Source organism: Phasianus colchicus, chromosome 11 (assembly GCF_987193195.1).
Source record: "Phasianus colchicus chromosome 11, bPhaCol1.hap1.1, whole genome shotgun sequence".
NCBI lineage: Eukaryota > Metazoa > Chordata > Aves > Galliformes > Phasianidae > Phasianus > Phasianus colchicus.
Genome location: NC_143446.1, coordinates 5179999 through 5202012, shown reverse-complemented (window position 1 = coordinate 5202012; position 22014 = coordinate 5179999). Strand labels below are relative to the sequence as shown.

General features: G+C 39.5%; 1 protein-coding gene and 1 long non-coding RNA gene across 6 annotated transcripts in view; one reads left to right on the top strand and one right to left on the bottom strand.

Annotated features, from left to right (window-relative positions):
* LOC149916409 (uncharacterized) overlaps positions 1–22014 on the top strand; it is a 106758-nt gene that overhangs the window by 72899 nt on the left and 11845 nt on the right. The window contains exon 2 of the long non-coding RNA XR_016470074.1: positions 9906–10081. This is a non-coding gene — a long non-coding RNA (uncharacterized LOC149916409). The remainder of the gene's footprint in view (positions 1–9905; positions 10082–22014) is intronic.
* The window catches only part of SLC6A1 (solute carrier family 6 member 1), a 104556-nt gene continuing 94974 nt past the window's right edge, over positions 12433–22014 (bottom strand). For 4 of the 5 annotated variants that reach the window (XM_090148069.1, XM_090148068.1, XM_090148067.1 and 1 more), the window contains exons 12-15: positions 21583–21685; positions 20306–20406; positions 18089–18256; positions 12433–15198 (exon numbers count right to left, since the gene is read on the bottom strand). In XM_090148069.1, coding sequence (XP_090004195.1) covers positions 15094–15198; positions 18089–18256; positions 20306–20406; positions 21583–21685 — 477 coding nt within the window. In that variant the 3' untranslated portion in view covers positions 12433–15093. The remainder of the gene's footprint in view (positions 15199–18088; positions 18257–20305; positions 20407–21582; positions 21686–22014) is intronic. The other variant, XM_090148066.1, reaches the window with a different exon arrangement.

The window sequence follows — 22014 nt, the reverse complement described above, 5'->3', positions numbered from 1 at the left end:
TTTGCTTAAGAGTTGATCTTGGTCATTGAATTGTTATCAGTTTGATTGACATGAGGTATTAGAACTAGAGCTAAAAGTAGGTAAAAGTAGGATTTTTTTCTTTTTCTTGCAGAATATATGAAAGGCTGTGTACTTGAGAATGCAGGAAATTTAAACATTCCCTGCTGTTCTCAGTTCTCAAGATGACCATTAGTCCTTGAGAAATAGGAACATTTGCTGTAAGTTTGTGTAGTTAGCTGCACAAGTAGTAAGTGCTTGTAAGATTGTTACCCTTAATGACTCTGCAGCTCATTTATTTGGATGTGCCATCAGTAGATACCTGCAGGTTAAAACTCAACACAGACAAGGTTGGTAACTTCTGCTAATGGTAACACACTAGTGAATATGTGTGCCAGTCTAATTTTATCTGCTTAATAGTTGAGTTTCTTATCCATGACAACCCATCCCGTTTTGTTTGTAAGCATTTACTGGAGGCACTGAGGCACAAAGGAGGGAAGATGGGGACAAAACAAATGTCCAAAGTTGGGCTTAATTGTTTTTTAGCTGTAAATCAAACCCATTGTGTCAACATTGCATACATTTTTCCTGGAAAGGGCAGCTGGGCTTTTAGCACACTTTCTTCTATGACTTTTTAAAATGTAAAGGATAATCAGTTGCAAAAAAACAATCTAAAGCAGCAGTTGTTCCACTGCTGTGTCAGAACACACTTCAAATGCTGGGGTCTCTTTGACATCCATTGCGACTCCATTTCCAAGCACAGCAGGTTTTAGGAAGATAGCAAAGTCTGTTTTTCTATGATTCGTAGGTGAAATACAATCTCAAGGTTCTTCTGAGACCTAAGAGAGCTGGTGGTAACACAGCCAGTCAGTTCTCTCTTCTCTGCAGTTGTTCCACCCACAGATGTTTGGGGTGGGCTGCCTGAGTACGTCAGTGGGCACTGCTTTTGTGGTGAAGGGAGGCTGCCAGGGCAGTCAGTGGGCTGTGCAGGTCATGCTGTTCAACCCACTCTTGCTTGTTTGCCAGGATTGCAGGACCCAGGGCTGCAGGCAGCTGCTAGTGCATTGTTCCCGAGTCCTATGACATTCCTTTCACTTTTGCAGTGTGCAATTAGGGGGCATTTTACCTTCCTCAGAGGTGTTCCTTGACCTCAAAATTCAATTCGTTTCATGCTTACACTATTACAGGCAATATATGATGTATCCGAAAGGAATTCTAACCAGAAGGTGAACTCTTCCTGGTATGGAGAGGTGAGACCAGGTGATAACATATCCGCATTTGATGCCATCTTTCTAAAAACCTTTCACCAAAAAGCATGTTATTTCAGGAGAGTATTGTAGTTTCTTTCATAAATAGTTGTAAGAATGGGAATTGTGTCAAGTGAGATACCAGAAAAGCAAACATTTATGTTAGGGTGCGTTCTTCTAATTTAAAATCAGCCAACCGATCCTGCTGCCTAATAGTTTTCTTTAGCAAATTTAGCTCTCTGTTTGCTCATTAGTGCACTAATTTTGAGTCCTATAAATACACACATAGTTTTTAATCAGTACAAACTTGAGTGAAAACATTCCAGGATTCCTACAGATTTTGATAGTTCTGTGATAAAATATCAGTGATAATGAACAATTCACTCATAAGCATAATTAACATTCAATTAGAGCAAAGGAAAACCAATGAGCTATGCTCTGTGCAAAAATTTAACAGGCAACGCTATTACTTTCCTCTTTTATCTTGCAAGCTTATAATCTCTTTATGATCTGTGAGGCACACAAATATTGGTCTTGTATTTTGTAAACATTTTTTTTTTCTAAGGGTGAATATATATTTTGTATTTCTTCCAAATGTTTCTCCTGTACTTGTGAATCAGAGATTCCTCACTTTGTGCTGTGCTGATTGGTGCTGCACGTGGCCTCCACATGCCCAAAAATCACAGTAAGAAGAAATTTCAGAGCGATGATGACTAGCTAAGCAAGCTTGATGGCAGCAGAGGTGTTGCTGAAAGAATCAGAGGCAGAGACAAAAACAAGGGAAGTGGAGAGAAATCTGCAGGCAACAAGTCCACAGAGAGAGAAGGTCTCATAGCCCATGTTTGATATTTCTGCAGAGGCCAGCAAATGCCCGTGAGCTGTTCAGGTGCTGTTAACATGCTGTAAGATGATAGCTCTGCACATCAGAAATACAGGAGCCATTTCTCGGCAGCAAGAATTAGTCCTTGTTTCTTATGGCTTCGATTTTTGTTTCATAGGGAAGTTTATACCAGCTAAATTTTATTCTCCACACTCGTTATTAAAAACATGGCCAAGCACTCCTACTAGAAAAAAAGACAAAACAAGCAAAACAACAAACAAGTGGTAATAGCTGTAACAGCAAGTCTGGCACAGACAGAGAAAAGCAACACAAGATCTCTAATTCCCAAAGCACATACTGTGCTATGGAGATGAATGGTGGCTCTCCAGAGAAGACTCTACAGGTAAGAAATGACATCCCTTCTGCTCATGTTCATCCCCCTCCAGTGCCAGTGCACTAAAGGGAAAACACTGCTGGTAGCATGGAGACATGCATTTAGTGCTCTTGACAGAGCTGAACTTTAGCTTTATGCCATTTGTTTCTGGGCTGAAGCAGCTTTGACTTAAAACAGAACTGCATCAGGTGGGTAACTGTGCACAGTGGTGTTTCTCATGGCTACATCCCATCCCATTCCCAGTGTGTGTGTTGCAAACTGTCAGTGCCAGGGTTTGTGCCAGCAGTGCTGTGAGTCACCCGGGCAACTTACTGCCCTCAGATTCTCGTACACAAGAAAAAATCCTCAGGTGCCTTCTAAATTGCAGTTATGTTGGTTTCAGTGCAAATCTGTAAGTGCTTGTCTTGTCAGCCTCTGGGCTATGGACAGAAACAGCTGCCACTGCCTGATGCCTGAGGTCCCTACAGAGCACAGCACCGCACAGCCTGGCGCTGGGTAATGGCTGCGGTTCCCAGCTGCTGTTCAACTGCAAATTCAGTATGTCCAGCCTGCATTTCTTATTTAATTTATATATGTATTTTAATACAACAATTCTTCATAGCAACTTTAGTTCTAAAAAAAGCCAACAAACGTAGTCTGAATACATTATTTCTTATTATTAAGTAGAATTCTTCTAAAAAAATCAAAGTCTTGAACTCAAAAGGGGGCATAGATTGATGTCTCTCATCTCTTGAAAGGCTTTCTTTAGCCTGTTAATTTTTTTAATAACCCCATAATGTTTCTTTGAACATAATCTCTCATGTCCCAAGGCAATTGTACTTAATGCTCAGTGGCAAATTGAATTTAACATGTTAAAACCACAGTCTAATCAGGTGTGTGACAGATGGGAGACAGCATAAAACACTCTAAAAGTCATAGCAATATTTTTAGAATGCATTAATATTAGTGAATATATTTTCTTGTTTGATGGGAGAAATGCACCTAATTTATTTCTAACAGGTTTTCTTTTTTTCTATTTCTGGTATTCCTTCTTTGCTTCTCTTTCTCAGTTTCCACAGAAACAAACCATTGTCTATCTTGAGAAAATTTAGATATTATCTAGTCTTACCAAACCTTGTGGTGTATTTTTCAGAGAGGGAGTGGATAGGGTGATTACACTGGGCTTTGGTGGTGTGAGCATATTTTACCTTTCAGTGAATCCACATATAGACCATCTTTCTGGAGAAGGCTAACATCTAGATGGGCTATACTTGCTATTTTAGCAGAATTCCTACTGCTTTCCTAAAGTCTTTTTTTTTTTTTTCTTTTTTTTTTTTTTCTGCACACTCTGTGTATAATAATTAGGCTGTTAATCACTATTAACTGCTGAATTTAGGGGCTAGATTTTTGAAGCTTTTTAACAACGTCTGCCAGGCGGACTCAGAGGCTAAGCAGATGAAGAACAAACTGATATTCCTCCCGGATTGATTCTCAGAAGGAAGAAGGCACTAATTCAAGCTGAGTCACCACAAGAGTACTTCAGAGATGTTCCTAGAAAGGACAGGTTACCCTAAACATAGGAGGTGTGCAGTAATACCGAGCCTTTACTGCTTATGTTTGGCATCAATCTTGCACGGTTTATAAGATTTGCTGTGGGATGCTGAGGGAAGAATATAGTTCTTTTTCCTGCAAACTGCAAGGTTGTATAGAAGTGACTGATGGGAGAAGAAAAACTACAGGGAGGGTTTCTAGAACAGAACTGGAAGCTGGATGGTGGGGCCACTTGTAAACAGATGATGAGCACTTCCCATGTTAAGGGTACTTTTCATTTAGGGTGCAATGTATTGATAAACTGTGTCATATGGATTAGCTTGGGCAGTCCACCATCATGTTTTGGGCTGGGAAAGGGTGGCTGCATCCTGTCAGAGTAAGTAGCTTTGGCTGTAACAAGCAGATTGGTGAAATCTCCACACTGCTATAAAGGGGCCACAGGCAGAGAGATGGATTCTTGTGTTTTGCATTGTAGCTTTGGGCCCAGGTCCTCTGACATACACCAACGTGGCAGGGAAGCCTTCCAGCACTGAGCCTGGGTTGAGGTGCTGTGGGTTAATGCTCCTCACACAGACATGGGAGGCATTATGGAAAGCTTGTAAAGTGCAGCAACTGGCAGCACAGGCCTGTGAAATTAAGATATCCTCTCAGCCTCTCATCCCACAGATGGGAACATGGCCCCAGAAACCCTCTGATCACTGCTGTAACTCAAACTCAGATTTATCATTCATAACAGCAATACATAAATAGAGATTGATGAAGGAACCTTTGCCCTATCTTAAAAGCTGAGGTGATTCAAAAAGTACGGTTCTTGGCTTTGTGTTTGTACAAGGCTCAAAATAATGAGGTTTTGGTCTAGCTAAATCCCTCGAGGCTGCTTCTGGGAAGTAATGATAAACTGCAGTGACCAGATATGGACAACAGCTTTAATAATGAGAAATGACGGGAAAGTTAAATATGGATGACCAACTGAGCTTAATACAATCACACAAGGTGCAATACATTTCCCCCTATAAAATTCATGAGAACATCATCAGGGCCTGTTAGGGCAGCTTCTGCCAAGTGGCTCTCAACAAGGACAGTTCAAATGGTGAAAGCTGTCTTCTGGACTGTCCATCTCAGACCACGGGGAGACAAGCTGGCCCTCAGACACAAGCTACAGGCTTTGGGCCACCCCGCTGTCCAGCATATGTGTTTTTTACAGACTTTTAGGAAACCAAATTTTCTTCTTTTGTCTTCTCTTACTTACATCAGTCACTAAAAAAATGTACATGGCTCATTTGAAGACTCAGCCAGTTTTGGCATTTGTACTTACACTGACAAAATGCTGGCCTGCGCAGAGCATTGGAGGAACATTGTTCTGACAGCCCATTGAGTTTTACATTTCCAAACTTCCCTGGTTAATGTAGCATGGGCCACGCTCTGCTCCCCATGCCTCCCAACCCCGTGCTGACGCCATGGCCCTTGGAGCTGCTGGCAGCCTGCACACGTGCCCAAGGAGCGAGCCTCAGTGCCCACACCTCTGTGCTAGGGAACTGTGCTAGTAACAGTGCTAGGAAAAGTGAAAACAAAAAGCCCAATGAGCCACGCTATGTGATTTCTCCCCTGGGTGCTAAAAGGAGCTTAGCGATGGGCTGATGTTCTGATAGCAATGTGATGGTTCAGAGGTGCTCTTTTGATTTGCATTTGTATGCTAATGCAAGCTGCTAATGACACTATTCCTACAGCAATCACTTGTCTCTGAAAAAATGAAATTATTTCCTGAAAAGCCATCAGTAAATAAAATGACCCCCATCCACTAGTCCTAGTTTCATAATCTTGGGGAATTCATTTTCTGAGATAAAGAAAATCAAAGCCAAGTGTGGAAATACAAAATGAGCCGGCCAGAAGCCTCTGGAGAAGACAGTGAGAGTTACAAAGGAAAATTAGGAGCAGAAAATAAACCATCTCATCAAATATTTAAAGTTAAGTAATACACAGAGTGTAAAGAACTAAGAAATAAACTTTTCTGAGCATATTTGTGGGTGCTTTTTTTGTTAAAAAAGCGAACAACTTAAAAGCAACATACACAATGTCTCGTGCTGACAGTTGTACAACTTTGAATGATTGTAATTAATTATAATTAATTCCCTGACAGCAAAAGCAGGTAGATTGATCCCTTAGTATTCTCTAGACTTGTTTTATTATACTGTTTGTTAATAAGCTCACATTTTACTACTTAATTGCAGATGCTTGAATTTATGTCTTTTGTTTTCACCAAAAAAGCCCATACAATTTCCATACGTCAGTGGTTAGGGGCCAAAATACTTATCACAGTGCACTCTAGTTTTCTTTGCTTTCCCTCACAAAGTCTATAAAAAGAAGAAAAAAAGACTAACAGATTGACTTAGAGACTACAGATTTGTAATAAATCTTTGTTAACAGTTTTATAAGCTGATTGATAGCTTGCTTTCTTTGTTTTCTCACTTCAAAGTGAATGTTTTCTGTTACTTCACTTATTGCCTCAGATTGCCAGTACTCTGTTTACTCACTCATTTATTTAGCTGAGTTGGAAACACGCCTTCTTTTCTAACCCATTACTCTTGTAAGAAAAAAGAATACATATAGCCCATTTGACCTGAAAAAGCATCAAGTTGACATGTTTTTGTTTTTTTTTTTTCCCACTTTTTTCTCTGTAAGAGGACTGTCTGTGTGTTTTGCTTTGGTATTGTTACCCCAGTGGCTTTACAGGTGCTGCAGAAGCTCCTGAGGAACCACCTGGCAAGCATGAGCTTGGCTAACTTGAGGCATTGGAAGAAATAAAACACAGTATTGTCAGAGCTCAGTTACTGGCAGTCTTACCTTCGTGTGTGAGCTGTGCTACATAACACTGCTGAATTGTGGCAGTGATGAGGCAACCTAATAATAGAAACAAAGCAATTCAACAGGGATGATGGAATAAACATGTGGTGAGCACAAACCCAGCTGTGACTGTGAGTGCAGTGATAGCCATGCAGAGCTCTCCCACGAGTGAATTGTGACTGAAGACTCAGCTACGTACAAAACAACTTTTCCTTCTGAGCTTCTTCCCAGCCTGGACTTCCTGATCTCAGGATGGGATGTTGGGCTCAATCCATCACTAGGGTCGGTTTTTGGAAGTTCAGTGACTTCAGTGAAAAATGGAATAAAAGGAGTGATTTATTTTGTCTGACTAGTATGAAAGGGTTGAAGTGGAATGTTTTTTTCTTCAGAATCCAAGTCTAATTGAGTAATTTTGAAGGGAATGCTGACAGGCAAGTTCTGTCCCAATACAGCCTGTTAACAGCAAGAGAAACCAGGCTGGGAAAGGTCAGCCCCATCGCCCCTAGACTAGGGGTAATCCTGTGCAAAGATCAGCACTAAAGGTCGTGTGTTGCTGATGTATGACAGTTGGTAAAGAGCAGGTTAAAAATGCTGAGCTCTGTCACTTTTAGGGCAAAGTTAGTTGCCTACAGTGAGAGCTGGTGTTTCTCTCCAATGTTTGGATTAATTATTTTGGTCATTCATTCAGTGCAGTGTTTGCAGTGCAGTGCAGTGAACTGAAATGACCTACAAATAATTCCCTAACAGAATCTGACGCTCTGGCTCATATCCAGAGAGAGATTTATCATTTTACTCATAGAAGATCTTTATCAAAATGCTCCTCAGTCATTTCAGGGCAGCTGCTTCAATTCCCACAATACCAGGTAGCTTTATACACACAAGCAAATACTTTGCTGCTCCCTGATTTGGAATTTGGGTGCTCTGGGACAGACATTTCAGTTGAAAAGCTCCCACAGAAACCCACAGCATGCTGCCTGGGGAGGCACAGTCCCAGCAGAAGGAACTGCTCTGGCAACACCAGGACCTCAGGACCAACCATGTGCTGCTGCATCCCACTGATGCTGATCACACCTTGTGCTGCTCTGAAGGGAATGCTCTTTGGAAAGGCTGGTTTACAAAGAAACAGACTCCTATGTGTAGCCAAAACTCCCAGCCTGGAAACCCACTTTTCTGCTCCTCCTTTTTTTTTGGGCCCTGGATGCCTGCTGTCTAGCCTATTTGCCCCATTGAAACCCTCAGACATCCACTTGGGAGAAGTACTCATACACTCAGAAACGACCCTTTTTGTGTCGTTGTAATTTGTCTTCCAAAAGGTCTCATTTGGAAGTGCCAGCCCGGTAACAGAGGAGGAGAAACTGCTGCCTTCCCCGTGCTGCCAGCCACAGGGATAGCGGGGTGCACAGTCCTGACCACAGCTAGGCTCTGCAGGGCACAGTCAGGTGAAGAAGGAACTGTGTGTTCCTTTTGCCATTTTCTACTTATGTTCCTTTAAAATGTTTATCAGCACTTCTTAGCTGCTTATCTCTGAAGTCATGTAAGGCAGATATTCTAATAAGACTAAAGCACCATTGCTGGCAAAACACATTAATTTTTGTCTCTGTGACAATGCCTCATTCATCTTGTCCTTCTCTTAGGCAGTGTTGGACGCATTTAGCACCACCATGTACTTATGACTCACAAATAACTCACCAGATTATTTCAGCCTGCTTGACATTTAAAATGATAACTAACTATTTGCCACTAATCTTAATGTGAGACCATTTACAAACCATGAAAAATACTATCAGGTATTAACTAAAAAATTGTGAACAGTGTCAGTTCTCCCACACTAACCATGCGTGTGTTCAAATTATGTACATGTCTATCCAGCATGGGGTTGGCAAGTGGGGATTATTCATTCCCTTTGCTGTAACCTACTTGGTAAATAATGCTGTTTTAAGGCAAGCTCTTGAGCTGCAAGAATGCTAGAGCTAATGACCCAAGTGTTTGGTCAGAAAATGGAACAAAAGGCAACAATACAGGCCTGCAGTACTGAAAATAAATCGGATTTCTTAGAAAATAAAAGAAAATTTCTCAGTGTCCATAAAATGTCAGCAGGAAAGAATGGTCTCAACTTGTTTGTGAGCAGAGGAGGCATAAAAAATGACAATACTTAGATCAACTTGGTAAGAAGACTAAGCTCTACAGAGTGACTAACGTGTTTAGCCTTACCCTCTTTAATTCCTCTTTGTTTTCTGATCCTTCTGATCTCTCCCTCTCACTTTTTATTTTTACTTCACAAGAAGAGATGAAGTGAGGTAGATATAAACTGAGGGAAAAAAATAGGAAAAGCTGCATGTAGCTAGAAAAAAATGCCTTTCTTATCTGTCTTATTTCAGACAGACTCAGGCAGTGCCGCAGTGCCACTTGTCATGAAGATAATCTTGACTGATGCTCTTCTTCCTTGTCATCATGTCCTGAAGGGCTGCTTAGTCTGCCTGGAGGAGAACTGAATTACACCTGCCTCTATCACAGCCACTGCACTGTCACCGTGGTTACATGCGAGGATATGAAGAATTAATGGAGCCACAGGTGATGATCTGAAGGTAGTGCAGTAATTACTATTGTCCATTCTGGACCATTGCTCCCTCGACAGCAGATCATGTTGCAGCAGGGAGAAGTGGGCCAGTTTAGCCTAATCTTTCTGTGCATGAGAGCTGTAGTGAGGCATGGCATTCAGGTCCAGGAAGAGACACCAAGAGGCACAAAGTGCCCATATAGAGTGTATGTACTTTTTTTTCTTTCTTTCTTTTCTCTGATTTATGAGCCCGAATAGTGTCAGAAGCTGTGAAAGGAGAAGAAAAAATATAAAGAGAACATTTAGAATATAAACCCTGGAACGTTCTGTCTTGCTCTGATGACTGACCAGAAAACTGGTTACTTTGTGGTAGTTTGGAAGACTTGCAGACACTGAGGTGGCAGTTACAGCTGGTTGGCATCTCCTGCAGTGCACACAGCTCCAAGCTGATCAGCTCAGATTCCTGGAGAGTTAAGTTTTTTCATTGTTGCTTTCCTCATTGACTCTCTTTGTTTGTAGGAACTGTTAAATGGACTTCAGACTTCTCTTCATTGTGACCACTTCCTAAAGTAGAAGGGACCAAGTTGTGACTGGCTGTTTGACTGCAATTCACTTCTGCTCCTGGCTTGCTTTGATGGTAGCTGCCAAATGTAGCCATGACCATGACATGGGTTTGGCAGGCGTAGAAGCCTAAGGTAAGCCTGAGATTGTGTGCACCTGAATGCATTGCCTTGGCACTGGGTTGTAACTCTAATGCTGCCAGCCACCCTCAGCCCCTCCTCTCTTGAGAACCAGCCAACAGTGGCGTTGTGTGATTTTAATAGTTAATTGTAATAATTCCATTTTGGCCTGAGCAGAGCAGAACAGAAATAATCAGGCTTAAAACAAACAAAAAACCCAAGAGCAACATAGAGTTATTTTAGAATAAAAGCACACGTAGCTGAACTAATACTCCTGACGAACAAGGACATGGCTTTCTCTCAGGGCATCCTGCAGTCCTGTAGGGAAGATGTGACCTTATTTGCATTCTTCTTGTTGAATTGCTGTTGGGATTTCTGCAGCATAGCAAGGGAAAATTCCTCCGGGAGAGCATGGAAATATCACAGCACTAACACAACATCCTTCAACTAGGTTCCTTTTCCTCAGCCATGTTTTGCCCCTTGCATTGCTCTCTGGCCAACCACCCAGCACTAAATGCATCCCCTTCTCTCAAATGCAACTCTCATCCTTTTTCTTACAATACAGCCCCAAAAGCAGCAGATGATGAATACAACACATAATGCTGATGAAATAAACTTTAAAGATGGTTTAATTTTTTCCTTGGATTTCAAAACTGTTGAAGTTGCTCCTTCCCCCATTTCCAGAAATAAAAATTTGTGATCTGTCTTACACGTTCCTTCCCTTCCTCCCCAACCTTTTTTAAAAAGCAGAACAAGGACTGGCCCTCCCCTTGTACTTGCACGTTTGAGTGCTCTTTTCCAAGGGCAGCACTTTGAATTTGAAGTTTATGATTTTGGATGCTTCTATCATAAGCATTTTCAATTCTAATCATGTTCTCTAAATTGCTTAGACTCTTTCCCAGCATGACGTCCTGCTCCAATTTTCTACATAGATAATTAAATTCAGAGCACAGGAGCATTCAGCTCCTCAGCAGAGGTATCACATTAGACCTAGATGTAAGACAAACTGCTGTGGAACTCACATGACATTGTCTCTGTTGTCAACCAGTAGAGAGAAAAATGGCTTTTGTAGCAACGTCTCTATAGCTGTTTAGGATAAGACCACTGTTTCACCAGCCCATTGGCTTCAGCTTTGCTTCAGTTGAGGGTTAGAAATCAGTGAATTCAGGTGCTGCAGCTCTTGCCCCAGTGTCTCAGCAGAAAGGTAATTGATGAAGCTTTATTTAAAATCAAGGCTTGTTACTATGGCTGTTCAGAGGTCCCAGTCTGCCATCTTCCTACAGGAGTGTTAAAGAAGCAGGATACCAGGCAGTGCTACTAACTGCAGACTGTGTCTTTATGAATCAAAAGCATCACTTTGAGTTCTAGAAAAGCAGCTGAAAAAATCCTTTTTGTGGGGGGGGGGATGTTTATTTTCTTGTCCCACCTCCTGTGTTGTCCTGGTGAGGCTGTAGTGTGCAGGTCCAAATTTCTTGACTGCGGCAGACCTCATGGACAGGAACAGATGTGCAGGCATGGGGTGCAAGTGCTCAGCAGTCCTTCTCTCAGTAGGAAAGGCAGTGGCAAGAGCAGATAGATGCAGGTGTTCTGCAAGACCCCCCAGCCCAGCATACTGTTGGTTGGCCTCCTGTGTAGTAAAAAGTCAAAGTGCAGCAGAGCGCTCTATTAAACACTGCTTTTCCTCCAGTGCCATGGTTAAGCAGGTTCTCCACCAGTCTGAAACACACCAGCCACCATTCTGCTTGTGAGAATTTTCACGATGAACAGATAATTCTTAAAGCGTGAGTCTGATGAATTAATTATCTAGTTGCAACACATAGCTTTCACTTTTGGTATTTTAGCCATTTTTATTTCTCTGACAAGCAGTGCCTTCAGTCTGGAGATTTGTCTACACCAGCTGCCCTAATTCCAATCTTGCCTGCCCCTCTCAGCCTTGTGCTTTTCCTGTGGAACGTCCAACTTAATCTTCTGACAGCAAGACAGATGCACTGTGTATACCTATAGACTGTTATCAGAAGTTTGGTAAATGGTAGATTTCTCAGAAAAAGGAAAATTTCAAGGTTTTTTTCCTTGTTGCCTGTTGGAATAATATATGTAGGTCCAGACACCTAGCCTTAGGTCTTAATTCATCAGAAAGTGAAAGACTAGCTGGAATTCCTACATACCACATGGAATTTAACACTTTTAAACACATACCCAGATCTTCCAGACTAAAAGGCAAAACTGATTAAGTTTCAAATTTAACTTTTTGTTGGATTAATTGGTAAAATGACCCATGCATTTGTTTTGGTTTTGTTTTCAAATTGTAGAGTACTAAATCATAGTTTTTCAGTTAGAGCCCAGTGAGTAGGAGAGAGACAGAGATGCAACTCTGAGAATAAGCATCACATTGCTTGCTCTTCTGCTACAGCCCATGTTTATCATAATCAGGAACAGTGCCACCTTTTCAGCTTATTGTATAAATCACGAATAAGCAAACTAAATTATAGTAAGAGCATAATGGATTAAATATAAAGTCACAAGTGTGATACAGCCTTGTGATATTTTAAAATAATAACTAAAACACTTAGAACTTACCTCACAGAAAATAATTCAACACTTGTTCATTTTGTCCAATGAAAGATTGCATCATTCTGAATTTAATGTATAATATAACCTTTATTCTTTTTCCTCTAAACTCTTGGAAACTTACATAACAATCGTGCTTTAATTATGACACCATTTATAGACATTTAAAATGCATCTTAATTTATAAATATTTTACATTTGGTCCATAGAACAGGTTGCAATTTACTAAATAATACTGTACTCTTTTAAACAGGCTCTGTATATATTTTTGAATATGTATATATTACATATATATTTTTATATAGAGATAGATTTGCTTGGTGTTCAGATAACTCCTTATTGCAAAAAGCATATATGATCATACAATAATCTTTTTTTCAGGGCAAGTACTACAAAAAGGATACAGCTATTCACAGTTTACACACAGTAGTTCTACAACACTATTTTGTGCTATGTGGTACGTTTGTACAGCTTTTTGCTAAAGAGCAGGTCTGTCAAACATCTGTCATAATTGTTTACAATCAAACATTAAATACTGCATTTTTCTTAGAACAACATGGGACTTGATTACATTAAACGATAAAGAGAAAGTTGGAATTTTTATCCTTAGTCTAATGAAATTCACAATTATAATGTGTATGCATCATGTATAATGTGTGTGTAGGATGTACGCTTTTCCTCTAAATCCCAAAGACTTACAGGACTTTTGCATTTCAGCTATAGCCATTTAGGATGTAGCTTAGATCTCGTAATATTTTACAGTTGATCTATGTATGGAACAGATTAGAACCTACCGAACATACTCTGAGATTTTATGATGTAGTTTGAAATACATGTGTATTATATATATATTATTTCTACAATAATGTGCTTGACATTCTGAGAATAATACCTTATTGCAAGAACATGTTTGTCACCTTCAGACAAAAACAACGAAAAACCCAACATTCACAGTTAACGTTTTTCACGTAGTAGTTCTACATAAATTGTGCTATCTAACATTGTACGTTGCACAAAAAATTGCTGAAAAGCATGTTTCATTGCACAGTTCTGTCACAGTCATTTACAATCAAACATCAAATACTGCATTTTCCATAAACCTTTGTGTCTGTCATATAGCTGCCAAACAAGAAATGCCATACAGGGCTAACTACTGCATTTTCCACATAGAGAAAAACTTCCACTAGCTGATTGGGGTTTCCAGCTACGTGGCAAATGCAGATGGAGCCCGGAGTGGAAATTTTTATATTACTGAAATAGCTTTCCCTCCTGCCTTCATCACCACAAATAATATGTAAATAAAAATAAAACTGTTTTCAAAGTGCTCATGATCCATATTTTATAATTTGCTTATTTGAAACTGTTAAAGTCGTTTAATGGATTAAAAAAAACAGTTGTGAAATTAAACCCTAAATTAGAATTACAAGGATAAGCTTCAATCTTTAAGCCATTGTTTTGGTTTCTATTTTGGTGGCAATGCAATAATAGCGTAATAACAACAGCATAACAAAAGCTCAAGTACTCTGAGCTTGAATTGCAAATACCCTGTATTTCTCTCTTTTTTTTTTTCTTTTTTTGCTGGGACTATTTAAGAGCTCTTAAGAATTGGATGTTACTTCTCATCTTCCTAAAAAAAAGTTAGAAGTCACATTTTTGCCTCTACATCTGTGATTCATGTAGTGCTGCTTCACAGAGGTGACTTCTTTTTATAAGATAGAGTATATGCTTTAAAAAAAATAATCCATAATCTCGTGTGAAAATTATCCTGAAAGGTTAAGAACAGGTAGTGTTCACAGCCATGCTATGCTGCCTTGCTACAAATAGCCATATAATAACTTAATCTGTAGTAGGAATGTTTATAAAGGCTATGCCTACTGTGACTCTCAGTTAATTCAAAGAAGTCTCTCCCTGCTCAAATGGCCTTGACAAGAATAAATTTTAAGGGCAGACTTTTTCACTGCAAATCACTTGGTTACAAAATACATCATTCTTTTGTACAAAACAATTCCAAACTTAATTGTACTCCTGCAAAGTCAGAAATAACAGTCTTGGGATTCAGTGGTAAGAAGTACTGATAAACTACTAAAAATCAGTAGCACAAAACTTCAAATAGTCGTGCTAAAAGGTAGATTAAAAAGGTTTTGCACATCAGTTTACAAATGCCAAGATATGCAACTATTGTTCCGAAAGGATAAAAACATTAACAGTCTGTGGATTGCCAGAGAACACAAAATACTGTCAACATCTGAGCTCGCACAATGGTTGGATCATACCTATGGCGATTCCCTTATAATGGAGGTGACCTTTTATCTTTTTATCTTTTTTTTCTTTTTTTCTTTTTTTTTTTTTTTTTGCCACTAGAGGTAGGTAATTATATTCTCAGACTTAAATTTGTGGTCATATTCAACCATATTTTTTGTTTTTCTGGAGTAGTATTTGTACTTTTGTAATACTGAAGTTTAGATGTAGGCTTCTTTGTTTGCAGAGTTGCTCTGTTGAGCCTGATCTGGCCCATTTTCAGGATGACTGATGTCTTCACTGGGCTGAATCATTACTTGGATACGCTGTTTAAAGAACAACAAAAAACATGAGGCAGTCAAAAATCTGCTTCTAAGCTTTTTCTTTTTTTCTTTTAAAGACAATCACTGGCGAGGTATTGGAGCTAAGATGAAAAAATTCTGCCTATCTCTTAAGGTCCTATATATACTGGTCTCATATATTGAAAACATTATCAAAAATACTATTAATATTGAGCATGTCACAAAATAGCCCACTCCAGTCCAATAAGAAAATTTACTTATGTTAGGTAAGGCTATTTTTAAATGGCTCATGGTACTGAGATTTGAACACATACTCTTAAAAGCTCTTTGCTCTATGAGTTTTCTGGAATGGGAGCAAGACCAAATAGTCTTAGTCTTGTTTCTATGCAGAAAGAAGAGAAACATGGAGCAGGGTGAAGAATGGCATAAAGCTTAGTCAGTCTGTAACTATTTTGAGCAGTTTGAACTGTGCTCTGTAGGAGACATGACAGTAGCAGTTGAAAGACCACGTGTACAATGGTACACGTCATATGCACAGGGCACATTCAACTGAGTATGTCTAGGGGAAAGAAATTTGGGGAGTCTGTAGTACAGAGTAGGAGAGGCAAGACTCTATTGCAAGTGCACAGGTTAAGCAGTGAAGACAGGTTAAACAGTTTGCAGTGGGCAAAAAGTGATGGTGACCCCCTCCACGGGTCAGAAAGACGAGAGAGAATCAGTTGCAGCTTCTGTGAGTTAAACTACCTCTAAGAATACAAAAGGTTAGGTAAACTTGTATTTATGATCTTTTTATTTCTGTTTGGTCTCTCCTAGTCCTTTTGTGATCTCCAGTTATGAAGCTCATCTGTGTAGCTCACACCTGTACCAAGAAAGGGAGTCTACTTTTCAATGTCAAAGCATGTGACTGCCATGTTTCCTATTATCTTATGATCATAGAATCACAGAAACATAAAATGACATAGGTTGGAAGGGAACATTAATGATCATCAAACTCCAATTCCCCTGCCATGGGCAGAGTTGCTAACTATTAGATCAAACCGCCCAGGGCCCCATCCAGCCTGGCCTTGAATGCCTCCAGGGATGGGGCATCCACAGTCCCTCTGGGGAACCTGTTCCAGTGCATCACCACCCTCTGAGTTAAGATTTTCTTCCTAACATCTAACCTAAATCTCCCCTCTTTCAGTTTAAAGCCATTTCCCCTTGTCCTATCACTATCAGACTGTGTAAAAATTCATTCCCCTTCCTGCTTATGAGCTCCCTTCAGGCACTGAAAGGCCATATTGAGGTCTCCCCGGAGCCTTCTCTCCTCCAGGCTGAACAAGCTCAGCTCCCTCAACCCTTCTTCACAGGGGAGGTGCTCCAGCCCTCTGATCATCTTCATGGCCTTCCTTTGGACCTGCTCCAACAGCTTTGAATCCTTTTTGTGTTGGGGGCCCAGGCATGGATGCTGTATTCCAGCTGGGGCCTCTCAAGGACAGAATAGAAGAGAACAATCACCTGCTCCGCTCTGTTGGTGGAAATGTTTGTCAGTGCATTCAAAATTTGAAAATCATTCAAATGCCTTCACAAATGGAACCTTAATCTACAAGAAGTCTGAACTGAGGAACTTCTACTGTGGTCTTACAATCCTGGCAAGGAAGGAATTATTGATATAAGGGCAACAATTGTCCATTTGCACATAAACTTTTTTGTAAGACCAAGATAAAGATACTGAATAAGTAAGAGTAAGAAAAAGCATATGTCACTAATAACAGAAAATATTCTACAGAAATCTCTGAAGCATTGCTAAGTCTTCTAAAATTTTCTGGAGAGAAATATTTGGATACAGGTCTGAGCAACTCATGAGCCATTACCCATCAATTCTGCTTACGATCATCTGTCTCTTTGCAAGGATGGCTCTGTCAGCTGATTTTAGAATATTCCAGAAATTCTGACAAAATCATTTTGACACACAGTCATGGAGGACAGAGTTGTGTGTTTCAACTGATGTGTCTCTTATACACAGAATGAGACTATTGCCTGGAGAGAGAAAACTAAGGATGCACACACTTCAAAAAATTGAGGAGGATAATTTACAATTAAACACTGTACTGGTCAATAACCCTATTAGCATTTCACACTGTCAGCAGCATTTCCCCGAGGATCTTAAAATGGATTTAAGCCATAAGCAGCCTCTGTCACATGGGAAGTGTCATCTCCTTTTTAACAGACGGAATAAGGACTCAGGGAGAGGCTAAGAGCAGAACACAATGAGAAAAAGGTGGCTTCTAATGTTCTTCACTAAAGTAACTCTTAATAGAAATCCTTTAATTGAGGACTAACAGAAGATGCAGCATAATCATGAGATACATCTGAGATTTTTACTTGTACTTTTTCTCAGATGCAATACAATCAGGCAGCCATTATAGCTTTCAACAGGCAAAATGTAGAACAGAAGCTCAAATATTTGACCGCACTGCAGGGAGATGCTGAACAGATTTACCATGAGCAGATTCAGGGAAATCAAGAGCTGCAGTGGTTCACTTCTAAGAGTTTGACTCCTATTCCTTTCAGCATCACCTGCCTTGATAGATGACAGCATGTCTTGCATTAATAAGGACAAATTTATGTGTTTTGCAAACTGCTACTTTTTTCATGGGTATAAAGAGCTGAAGTGCAAAACATCTGGAATTGTCAAAGCCTGGAAATAAGGACCACACTTAATGTGGGGAAAAGTGTTGAACAGCAGATCATATAGACACTGTCTTGTCTTTTTGGTACGTTTTTATACTTTTCATCTTGATGCAAAATAACTGGCTCAGTTAGTGAGTCTACAGAAAGGATATAACTAGAAAATAACTGCTCAGCAATCCTTTGTCAGTGTGCACAGGTTTTACAGGATTCAATCATGCAGACAGGAAAAAGAGATACTTACCTGTTTCAAGGAGCCTTTCAGGGTAAGAAACATATATGCCATATAGCCTGGTATCAGCACCATAGAAGACAAAGCCATGAACCAGCCAACCCCTTGGCCCCATTTTGGGAAAACATAACTTCCCATTGTGAGAGGAGTCATTTGGACAGCACTGAAGATAAATACTCCCTGCAAAACAGAGCAGGGAAATGGGAGGGAGAGAGAAGATTTGGATGAGTGTTTTATGTTCAAAAGTTTTTCTGGATTGACTTGTTTCTACATCCAGGCACAGAGAAAAGGGCTCCTTAGTTCCCGGGGTATAGGGCAGCAGGCACTAGCTTGTAGCCTGCAGATCAGTCTTCCAGACAAACAGTGCAGAAAACAGGCAGATATCAGCATGGTACAACTGACTGATTCCCTGCTTGCTTATTCTCAAGTTTGTAAATCTGCAAATATCTGAATTGTAATTCTGCAACTATTAAGTTTCTGATTTCTACTAAGTTTCTCACTGTTTCAATCCAGCTCCATTGCACTGGTCAGCAATGGACTCCTGTATTAAAAAGGTTCCTTAAAGCCTCTAGTATCTGGCCTAATATTTAAGAGTGCTGTGGTACTGTTTGGATCCTCCAAGCAAAGCCAGAAAATGAGGTCAGACAGAGTAGAACCTATGGATCAGTAAGTGGCTACGAATTGGTCTGTATAAACAATATCTCTTATGAAATTAAAAAAAAAACACTTCAATTTTTTTTAATAACAAGAGACTGGGAGATAGTTTACCTGGCTGCTTCTTACCAAATTAATCTTAATGCCTCAAGTTAACACTGTACTTTTACATATATAACACATATCTCAGGTAATTCAGGCATGCTGGTGATAGGAATCCACTGGTATTACTACAGTCCTTAGATAACCTGCACAAAAATCAGAGGGAAGAGGGCAACTGGGAAGGATGAGGGTTCTGGGGACTACTTCCCCAGTAATACCTGCATGATTGTTTCTGTTGTACCACTGAACTGCAGCACTCGTGGGGTACTTTTTTTTTTTACGGTTTTCAAACAACTGGTCTGAAAATATGGTATTTTTAACTTCAGGTTCCCAAAGCAGATTTCTGTCTCAGCCTGTACACTAAATGTCTAAAACAGCCCACATCAGGGAAAACATGATAAACTGAATCAGGAAAGAATCTTTTTCATCCCAGGTTCAGTCCATGTGCAGAACATTTTCCCAGTGAGGAGAATACAGACTGGCAGATTTTCTTTGCACGTTATCACCACATGTGACCTTGCACAGGACAACAAATTACACTGAAGACCTTATAGGACAGGAGAAATTTGATTGATAGGTTTTATGTATAATATTGCTTATCACCTAATAAGTTAAATGTACTCTTTATTCTTTCCTGAACACTTGCTTTCAGAAAACAAAAACTTTCTTCATTTGTGTAGAGTTGAATCAAAGAACCCTCAGTCTAATAACCTTCTTGTGCCTCTCTTTAGTGCTGTTTGTTTACCACAGATCTTTGGCTACCTACATGGGAATATCAAGGAAATAGCAGTGAGCGAGCAGTATTATGTCAAGTATACTTGAAAACATTTTTAAATTGCATTTGGGCTTATTAAGTCTGCATATTAAGCTTGCATTTCTATACTTATTATTTCCAAAAGACACTGAATGGGATTAAATGGACAAAGCTTAGAATCAGTAAAACACAGTTCTGTGGTTTCCAACGCACAAAATCCTTGCAAGGTTTGACAGACAAAACAGTAGAAATGCCTTACAAATTGGGTAATATATTCCACAGAGTCTCATGAAGGAAGAACATCAGCTCATAAATGTAATCTATTGCCTGAATAGCCCTTCTGAAGGAATTCAGTTTACAAAATATGGCTTTTTTGTGCATATGGAGAATTTACAAAGATTGGCAAATTTTACTCAAGAATACAAGAAATGGTCAAAATTTGTTTCTTACTTCTGTGCCAATGAACTGTGTTTTTGACTAAGAAGTAATTCCAGAGGACTAATACAAATCTTGAAATTGTGCAGTGTTTCTTTTCTTAGTGAACAGGCTTCTTCTAAAGACAAGGGGTTTTGCCTATTGCCTTCAATGGAATTGCTCACATCCTTAAGTAAAGGATGAGGTCAGGTCTGGTATGAAACTATGGGGGTGGAAATGACAATAGTGTAGTATATTGTACACCCTGTGTATCTCAAACCGTATTATAAAAGTTTGTTTCTTACTGCCACAATGATTGGAGTAAAAAATGACCAGCAGAGTTTCCACCAGATGCAAGGTCTGTATCCCACCATCTCTTGGATGTTATCATAAAATCTATTAACACCTAAATATAAAAATAAGAAACAATATAGAAATTATCACATAACAGATTCAATTGAAAGCTCAATGCTTTTGAGAGAGACCGTCACAAATGAAGTAGAATATTTGGAAGCTCTATACAGACCTCAATCAACATAACATTTCACCTACTGGAATGGGAAGTAAATGCGCAAATTCATAAGAACCAAAATCATTTTTTCCCTCATTTTTCAACACCACAATTAATCAATCTACTACCAGTGAAAATATTCCTCTGCAAAGACAGAGGAAGTCCATACAATAAATTGGTCTTATAAGAAAGAGATATTTAGAATAATATTTTACAAAATAAATAAAAAAAAAAATCCATACCACCCTTAGCCAGCAGCACAGGCTTTACTTTGTGGAGTGTATGTTCACCATATACATGCAGAGCTGCATATGAAATCAAAGAGTAGCCTAGCCCTTCTGTTGCTGCTGCTATCTGCTAACAATCCATCACCTTCCAAAAGGTACATCTACTGCATTATTTATAACTTCCTATTAGATTTCTTTATTACTTAGCTGGTGCGTTTTCCATTCACATTTGTAGGATTTATAGGCTGTTTATAAAAGCTGTTTCTTGCTCTAAGGCTATATAAAGCAGAAAGAATCCAGTTATCTAGCTCTGAATCAATTTTGTAATATAACCTAACATTCCTTAGTAACCATGGTCCTTAGACTAGCTAACACACAATTAACGTCAAAATTAACATACAAACACTACGGAAAGAATATTATATTATATGTATTTCTTTAAACATAGAGCTCGTCAGCCCAGACTTCTGAATATTTTAGAGCAATTATGCAAGACAGAATTGAGCAAGGAGCCCACCTCTCTCTCCAAGATCCTAAAGCAACAGAATCATTTCTGGAAAAGAAACATTACAAGGTACAAGAGACCCACGTCACTACACTGAGAGAGGGAAACAAAAAAAAAAAAAAAAAAAGGGAAAGAGATGTCACTTAGTGTTCCTGAAACACCTAGCATCTAATCACTTTGAGGCTGATGCACAGGGTGTTTTAAAGAGGCAGGAGTACCTCACACCAACCACCTCAGAATCCTTAGTGGGCTTACGTGCATACAAAGCAGGGCCAGTTTCAATTCCAGCCTCAAATGTGGAAAACAACCAAAAACATACAAACAAAAAAACTTGTTTACCATAGCACCAGGATATGGAGATGCACTCAAAGAATACAAGGAACAAGAGACTCATCCCACTGGCAGAGTAGTAGTCAAAAAGCTTAAACACATAGATTCCACCCTAAAACACATAAGAAGGAAGTGTTAGAATAAGTATTAGCAACTCCAGTCTCAAAATGGATCAAAATGCAAGCTAAAAACCAACAGTGGAGCATAGGTTACAATGAAAATTAATTAATGTTAGCAGCTTGAAGTCTTCTAATGCATGAGGTCAGTACTGACAAGAATTAGATTAGAGCTAGAATTCAATTAACTGGTTTGATTTCACTTTACTCCTTTTTGTTCAATAATTCAGTCACTTCCCTCAATCTGTCTGCAATCTACTAGATCACAGGAAGCAATGGAGAGTTTCTCTAGTTAGCACTTCTTGAACCGTAAGAGGGATTGTGG